At 37.6% G+C, this 9,284-nt stretch overlaps 1 protein-coding gene across 1 annotated transcript; it reads left to right on the top strand.

Annotated features, from left to right (window-relative positions):
• Nucleotides 1-1,442: 1,442 nt before the first annotated feature.
• LOC144637565 (uncharacterized) lies at nt 1,443-7,398 on the top strand. Its single transcript, XM_078496633.1, has 3 exons — nt 1,443-1,606; nt 1,754-2,546; nt 7,294-7,398. Exons 1-3 carry the CDS (start codon nt 1,443-1,445, stop codon nt 7,396-7,398), a joined length of 1,062 nt encoding a protein of 353 aa, XP_078352759.1.
• Nucleotides 7,399-9,284: the final 1,886 nt, after the last annotated feature.

Genomic DNA, 9,284 nt, shown 5'->3' with positions numbered 1-9,284 from the left:
TTCTCAACCGCAACCTCGTTGGAAACCATTTGAATTCTCGCGCTGTGATTGGTCGAGTCGTACTACTCTAGATGATGATTGGTCATATTTTTCACATGTGAAGAAAGCTATACGCGAAGCTGATTGGACGTATCGCTTTTTCACATGTGAAATATAGCAAATATAAAATTCTATTTGCAAGGTTTATTGCTTAAAATTCTTGCTATATATATAATAAAGAGAAATACACCATGATCGCTCAATAGGTAATAGATATTGCTTGCGCGCGGGCTATGATTTCAAAAGGTTAAAAAACATACTTATTCCAAAGACAAGGTGGTTCGATTGTATCACTTCGCGACGACTGAGTCCACTGGAAAGTGATTAAGCTTAATTAAGTTAAGTTAGAACAGAACTCAAAATTCATATCTCCTTTTCATTGTGAAATTTGAAAGTTTTCCAGTAAAACGGCAATGTGGAATAAGATCTTTTGCATTATCAAGCTTGTTCGTTCCACATTATGGAAAATCTAGTACAATTTGTTTTTTAATATTTTGGCAAAAGTGCTCAAAATAACAGTTTTACTATTTAATTAAAACCCCTTAAGCTTAGCGATTTCCTTGCTTCCCTGGTTGTGCGCAAAGTAGCAAAAAGCAATAGCTAGAGCAAATGAACCGTACGCATTTTTCAAAAAGATACTACGTCGCGAGATCAGAGCAATCCCAGGTTAATGCCGACAAGTCATGTTTAAAACATTAATCTCTCTCTTTTTTTTCCTGCTCGCAAACGGAAAAATACTTCAAACGCTTTTGGGATCTGACTCGATCTTGCAATTTTCGCATAAGAGACGACTGGGTACGAGTCAGCTCTTTGGATAAAATGTTAAGCCCATCAGTCTAGTTAAGCTGTTGTTATTTCCCAAGATTAAAGAAAATAAATAAATGAACTCTTATACTCGCGAAGTGATACAATCGAACCACCTTGTCTTTGGAATAAGTATGTTTTTTAACCTTATCACTTCAGCAGAAGATCGAAGATCGCATCGAGAAAACGCTCTACGACACTCTAACTCAAGTCGTCGCTCAACGTTGCAAACACGTTAAAGCGGACGTTGAGAGGAGACATCAGAAGAAACTAGCAAACCCATCAAACCGAAAGGAAGAGGCAATTAAGAAAAAGTGGATTGTAAACATTTCCAACAGAGAACTGGACAAGAATGAAATCAGTAATCACTCCTTCGAAAAGGGCTTAATGTCGCCATTACGCCGAGTAGTGTACCAACAAAAGAAATTCTCGCTTCGGTCGAATCAGCTATCGATGGTCTGCCAAAACAACGTCAGAATATCATCCGAAGTGAAATCTGTAGCACTTTAAAACAAGCACACCCCCCGAGACAACAAAATTTAACAAGGGAAGAACGAAATGCTGTTATAAAAGCCGACAAAGAAAACTGTACTGTTGTTATGAACAAGACGGACTATGACAACCAAATCCGTGCAATGCTTCAAGACAGGGATGTATACCAACCGATCACGGATAAAAGGCGAAATCCAACCTCAAGAACAGAGTCAGCCCTTCAGAAGAAGCTTCTGGATCTCAAAAAGCAGGGAAATTTGACAGAATCAGAGTACTGGAGACTCAGGCCATCCTAGTCTACACTAGCAGCCTTTTACGGACTCCCCAAGATACACTAGGTAAAGCTGGAGCCCAAAGAAGACCACTTTACTCTGCCAAAAGAAGCAACGCCTCAAGTTCCGTTAAGCCCAATTAACAGCTGTATTGGCAGTCCGACATACCAGCTTTCCAAGTATTTGGCGTCCATCTTAAAATCCCTCCACAGCGAAAGTGGCTTCCCTGTCAAGAACGCTAAAGAATTTACAAACTTTATAAGCAGCCAAGTAGTAGCCGAGGACGAACAAATTGTGTCCTTCGATGTTGTATCTCTCTTCACTTCAATCCCAGTAGATTTGGCGATAAATATTGTTCAACACAAACTTGGTGAGACAATTGAATGGAAAGCCCTTACAAGCTTGACACAAGCTCAAGTTCTCGATCTACTCTCCTTCGTACTTAACAACAGCTATTTTTCATCTGAAGGAACTCAGTACCACCAAGTATTTGGCTGTGCGATGGGATCGCCTGTCAGCGCAGTGATCGCCGAATTAGTCATGGAAGAAATTGAGGAAAAGGCCTTAGCTTCTGCACCAGTAAAACCGCGCTGGCGGCGCCGCTACGTTGACGACTCTAATGCGTGCCTAAAGAGTGAAAGCATCAGAGTTTTTCACAGCCATCTAAATTCCATTAACCCTCATATCCAATTCACGAAAGAAATGCCGACTACAGGCGCGGAAGGCCAAACCATAGCTTTCCTTGATACAAGTAACACGGTATCTGCGAGTGGTCAAGTGGAAGTGGGCGTGTACAGGAAACCCACGCACACAAACAAATATCTCGCCTTCGAGTCGCATTGTTCCGCGCAAAGCAAACGAGCTGTAGTAAAGACACTAATGGACCGTGCCAAATATCTTCCCTCGACCTCTGAGCGGAAACAGAGCGAAAAACAACAAGTAATCGGTGACCTTAAAGTCAACGGATACCCCCAAAGTTTCATCGATCGTTTCCTTGTTTCGACTCAAGAAACCATACAGCCAGAAAACCAAGAAAGTCAAGAGAGTCCAAGGGGTTACGCTTCAATCCCTTACATAAAGGGTGTTTCCGAGAGAGTTCCACGTGTGCTTAGCAGAGAAAACATAAGAACCACTTTCAAGCCTGTTAAAACATTGGGCAGTATCTTAAAGAAACCAAAAGACCGCCCCGCCACAAATCAGATCAAGGGAATTGTGTACAAAGTCAAATGCAAAACATGTGATTTTTGCCTATGTGGGAGAGCAAAAGATCGTGGAATTCGCGCGGCGCAGAGCACAAGCCTGGCACAAGATCTAATAACGAAAGCGCAATAAGATTTCACGCGGAAACAACAGACACGGAAAGGGATGTAAAAATGTTTCGGGTTACTGCATCAAATGGTTGCAGTTCTGCTGCATGATTCCAAATTCCAATGTCACTGTTATCATCATTCGTCAAGAAAACGCCTTACCTTTCTTGCGGATTGTTTGTCCTACAAGGAACACGAATTGCACTTGACATTTTGACAAAACTAACATTTGCAGTGCTTTTTTGTCGTGTGCATGTGAAACCATATTTGTCTTTCCTTTTGAATGTCCATTCCAATTTAATCAAACAAATCTTCATGTAGATCAAACTAAAGAGCTTTCTGATACTGAAATGGTACGTTGATGGAAAATTGTCCTTTATGGTTTTTTCGGGATGTAGAGTTAAAAATAGACAGAGCAGATAACACTTCACAAGTGTTGACGTTATTTTTTAGTGTGCACATGTCACTTTTCACAGGAAAACAGGTCTTTCTTCAATCAGGGATTAAGACATTTCTTTTAGTCTTTTTGAACCAGTTTTTTGGTCTTTTTGGATGCCAATGTACAATGGATGTACAATAAGTAAAAAAAATTCTTTGCTTCTATAAAGTCAAGAAAAATTAACAAAACAGCGCTGTTTGTTTCATAGGATTAAGCATTTCTTTGGTTATTCTAAAAGGATTAGGTAGTAATAAGTTGGTAGTTTCAGGTCAGCTGTCCTGTCCCAGTAATTTCACATAGTAAGCTCAACATGAAAAAATAAAACACAAAATTCACCTTCTTGCTGTTCGATGGAAAATTTGACCTCCGTCAGAAGTGTGCCAGTATTCTTATTTTGTTATTTTTGATCAGTTATTTGCAGATATTTTATTTTGTTAAGAGCGGTCATGTGTAGATTAGGCTCAATAACAGCATTGCTAAGAAGACTTTTTTCTTAAATTTTGAAAGATCGATTGTCGACTTTTTTGGCCTTTTTTTCAGACGTTTAGAACTTCGTACCTATCGTGTTGTTTCAGTCTAAAATGATTATGTGTCGTTATTTGCCAAATACTGTTAATTCAACATAATTTCAAGAAGCTCGAAAACATACCTAGATCAAAAGAAAGTTGAACAACAAGGTTGTTTGATTTTGTTAAAAGCTGATAAACGATATCTGTTTCTACTGGAAAGTGAGCCAAGTGTAAGAAAATGTATGTTGATTTTTCCTTTTTCAGTCAAAGTGTTCCAGTGTTCAATTTTATTGAAACATAGATTAAAATTGCTTCTTTTAAAAAGTATGAGCGATGAATGTTTTTGTAAAGGAACTATTAAGCCCTTCATTACATTTTTGCAAAGGCCCCCCAAATTGAAATTACCCGAACATCATAACGCCAACTTTTAAAGACAGAAAGAAAACTCTCTCAGAATATAATCGCGAGGAAGAAAATCCAGAAAAAATTTCCTGGAGTCGAACCATCGGTTTGACTGGCACATTTTGGCATTAGTTTAATAAAATTATCAACGCAGTGTTTATGTTAAGTTCCAATGTACTGTTGATATATGCATAGACTACGATTCTTTTTTGCGATTTCTTCTCTTTCTCAAAATCATAATTACGCGAATATTAAATTTTAATTGTTTTCGGAATCGCTAAGAAGGAAATCAACATAACTTTGTTGGAAGCAAACCATGTGTAAAGACACAGGGAACCCAAACGCTGTATTAGTTATTCATAATCTTAAAATAAAAAATGTCTATATTTACCTGCGTTCCTGTGTTTTTTACCGGTTTTGGGGCGATTTGAATCAGACCGAAAGCGGTTTTAAACGGCAATAGATCTGTCGCAATGTTAATACGACGCGCCTCAAGTTTCAATTGTTATTAACTCAAGTTACTAACACCATTAACTATTAATACTCCTCGCGGGGAGTTTCGTGTTAATAATAACAGTTAAAGTAAAACTTGAGACATAATTGAGGCGTGTCGTATTGACATTGCGACAGATCGATTACCGTTTAAAACTCGCAACATAAACCATTTTCGCTCTGATTCAAATCGCCCCCAAAACCGGTTAAAAAAAAACACAGGAACGCAGGTAAATAAGGACATTTTTATTTTAAGATTATGAATAACTAATACAGCGTTTGGGTTCCCTGTGTAAAGACACATTTTAGCACTGGTTCATTTTTCTGTTGGTAATTATGTGCAAATGCTAAGGTTTATTATGCTTTTTTTTGTTTTGTGATTTTTGTGAAATTTAGGTATAATTTTTGTGTTTTGCTGCAGCCGCAATGGCTGCAAGCAAAACACATTGAGAGCTGAAGTTTGTGCCGTAAGGTACGTAAGGTGTAAGTGCCGTAACAGAGGAGAAATCTGAACTACCGATGTCAATCAAATCCATGAACAAACAAAATCGAAACCAATGAACCGTAGCGCTGATCGCATTCGAAGTTACGGGCCAAAGTATTCGAACGCAAACCACGTTGGACACGTTGGAAAACAGAAAACCGATTTAAAAGTATATCGCATTGGGAAAGAAAACAAACTGTGGCGCGACCACTCCAGTTTTATGAGAAAATTATTCTGCAGTTTTCATCATTTACGAAAAGAGCGAAGACTTGGAACCTCGCCGAAGGTCATAAATATTTTCTCCAAAGGACCGGTTAGTGCACAGTTTGTAAACTTTCGCTTTGAAAATAAACTTACCCTCACCTTGTCTACACTGTCTACAGCATACTAGTACTGTATTAACTCTGAACTTCATATTTTAAAATAAAATGTATGAACGTGTAACTTGTCACGCAAAGACAGCTGGTGGTAGGCTGCACCGCTAATTGTAGCTGTATTCGAGCTATATAAAAGACAGCTAGAAACGAATTAATACTAGTAACATCACAATGGGAAAGAAACTTATTCAGTGGTTCACACCGTCGAAAACAAAGAAATATTAAAGGAAGTTCTCATTCACCAGATTCACTGCATCAGATGCAACATTCGTCAGTTCGTGTTTAAATGCGTGGCGACCAGTTTGTTTACTAGTTATTAAAAAATAATACGGTCTTCATTTAATAAACAGTTCATCCTTAAATTTCAGCTTTTCTACGACTGACAGGTAGGTACTATAGTATAAGCCCCGCTAAAATAGCTGGAAAGGGAAAGTTTTTTGAAAAATGAATTTTTGACTGCCACGCTGGCGCCACATGTTTATTTTGTGAAGATTAATTAAACGCCGTGAAAAATAGAATTTGATGTCCAGCGAGCCACTGCATCTTCGGCTACGCAGTCCTCAGTGAATCCTCCAACTTCACAAATTTCTAAAACTTTAAGAAAACGAACTTTCGCAGAATCAACAATTGGTCCTTATCGATCTTCCGATCTTGTTGTGAAGACACTGAAATTCGACGAGTGTTCATGCGTGAAGGGATGACTGACGAATGATAATAATTATTTGTAAACTTTCGCTTTCAAAATGAACTTTGCGTTACGTTCAACGCCGTCTTTCTGTTGTTGTACGCCGGTGCGCGTGCGATTATTTATAATTTCTGAATTTTGATCAGTAAAATTATCAGGATTGAATTAACACAAAGTGACTACAATATAGTGCAATTATTAACCTGCACACAAGTGACAGACAATAAAAGACGTTGGATTTCAATCTCGACTCACTTGTCTTTCATCAACATGTTCCCTAAGACTTTGCTCTAGCAGCAAAACACATGGACCCATTGGGGCCCTATTTTTTGTATTATCAGGGTTATCAGCCACTGATGGTGGCATTGGCTTTTTAAATGTAAGATCACGCAAAATTTAAGTTAAAATTAAAATTAAAATTTAATCTTGATCCTTTTTTTGTGAAAATGCCACCAGGCCTGAAAGATAAACATGCTGTGACTGAAATACTGAGATGTATGGTGCATTTTACGTTTTATCGTCTTTCTGTTAGATTTCCTAATGCAATAACAATTTTTTTTAAATTCTGTATCCTTTTAAAAATTCGTTGAAATGTAATGCACTTAATATTGTAAAGAAAACAAATATTTGCAATATTTATGTTCAGTTTTGGGGTTGCGAGTGAGGCAAAATGATACAAAACAATTATGCTTACGGCGATTTTCTTGTGGTTCTAGGAAACCTCTACTGATACTTGTTCTTCCCTAGTTTAGAAATTAGAACGTATAAAAAATCAAAATTTAGTTATCAATAAACAAACCAGCCATCTTTTTATCCATTAAAATACAATGTCGTGAGATCAGAGCAATCCCATGTTGTTTATGAATTAGAGATTTTTTTTACAGCTATTTCACTCTTTCCTTCTCGCAAACGGAAAAATTTTTAAACAGAATTTCTAGGGTAGTTGTTTGACTTATATTGACTATCAGCGCTAACGATCTGTGTTTTTTAGATGTTGACAATTCTCAACTTTATTGAGCAAAATGTTTTTAGTACTTGCCAAAGAGGAAATAAATTACAGATGAACCACATGGTTACGTACAGTTATGAAGTATGATTCAAATTTGCCTAATTATCAAAACTTCACACATCAGTACACTGCCTCACCTTTCGCGTGGATTGCTCGTCCCACAAGGAAGACGACTTGCTAATTTTAACAGAACTAACATTTGCATCGCCTTTTTGTTAAGTGAAACCATATGTGTATTTCCCATTTAATCTCTAGTCTTTTGTCCACAACAATCTAAGTAGATCTGTATGTACCATCACTCCATTATGCATCTTTTGGTTTTTAAATTAGAAACAAACCAATTATAGCTTACACACACATGTAATACGTTCAAAATGTGTTTCTTGATTTCTCGTCGTGTTAATTGATGAAAAATTATTTATCTAATAATTTAATTGAAGGTATAACCCCTAGTTTTTTGTGATGTGAAGTCTAAATTGACGGTATAGCGATTGACAGCTTCAGGCCAGGCGCGTAGGAAGGGGGGTTCGAGGGGTTCGAACGAACCCCCTTTGGAGGTCAATAATGGAGGACTGAAAACACAAACTGTTGATTTTCAGCTTTTAGCAAATAGTGGGGGAATTGAAAACAAACATTTAGTGTTGCAGCTTTTAAATTACCCTGCAAGAAAACGCAAAAAGTATCGGGAAAGTATTAAATTGTTAGGAGAATGGGCTCTCCTCATTGGTTCTCATGACCTCCACCCGAGGATGATGCAATTGTCAAGTTTGCTTTACGAATATAGTCCTGTAGTGAATTAGTAAGTAAGTGGCCTCAATGTATCCTAGTGACCTAGTATTATATGTAGTCAAAATAATCCCATCGTTGAAAAATATTTCCTTAACAGGCGTTCGGGATTTGATAAATGGAGTATCAATAGACGAAAGGCGGGAAATACAATTTCGGGGGACCCAGTTGATACGTGTATTTAATGCATATTGACGCTTTGACGCTGCGTTTAGTACATTGACGGTGGAGCCGGGGTCTGGGGGGCTTAAGCTTTTACCCTGAGATGCCTTTGTACCACAAGTCAAGCTTTTGTAAAACGTTTAGTGTACTAAGCCGGTATGTATGTATGAATGAATCAAGTTAACAAATCGCCGGAAATAAGTGTTATTTTACACTCCATCGAGTTTGAAATATTGACGTGCACAATGCTGAAAATAGCATTTCGGGACCTCTAGATTTCAAAATATTCTGGGGGACATGCCCCCAGACCCCCCAAGAAGCTCGCGCCTTCGGCGCTCGTATTTAATAACCCCCTAAAAAATATTCCTGTCAATACGAACACCCTTCCTAAAACCTCAGCTACGCGCCTGCAGGCTTCTTTATTCCAATTAGTATTAGTATAAATTTTTGCTTTTATAACGTCATTACAACTTAACTGACTGAACTGAACAGCTCCGATTGTATCATGGGATTAAGAAACTCTTACGTTCAGCGACAAGGCTAGGATTAGTCAGTAATTATTTGGTAGTTTTGGGTCAGCTGTGCTGTATCAGTAATGTTACACCGTTAACCCGACATAAAAAATAGCTGAAAACCAAATTCAACTTCTTGCTTTTTCCGCAAGTGCCACCGAAAGTAAATCACGCGTCGTTTTGGAAAACAGTTATTATTTTCTTAAAAAAAAGTTAATTAGCTCTTAAGTTTTGGGTTATTTGCAAAAGAAATATACCAAGTATTGAATTTCTTCGGCGGCTTATAGTCGATACCTTACAGATTTCCCTGAGATTAAAATCTTATTACAATGTGAAATTCCTTTCCAAAAATTTGTAACTTTATTTAAAAGTTGTGTAAACATCAAAGACTTATTAACTGATTTGCAAAAAAAAAGAAAAAATATTTTTAATTATCGAAGCTAAACTGAAAGTAAACTGTTCTCGCCCGTTTCAATACAACTGAAAACCTTTACGAGTCGCCATTTCTCCCAT

The sequence above is a fragment of the Oculina patagonica genome, chromosome 14 (assembly GCF_052425735.1).
Source record: "Oculina patagonica isolate OP01 chromosome 14, crgOcupat, whole genome shotgun sequence".
Lineage (NCBI taxonomy): Eukaryota > Metazoa > Cnidaria > Anthozoa > Scleractinia > Oculinidae > Oculina > Oculina patagonica.
The sequence above is the reverse complement of the archived record's forward strand: the minus strand, read 5'-3'. Positions and strand labels throughout refer to the sequence as shown.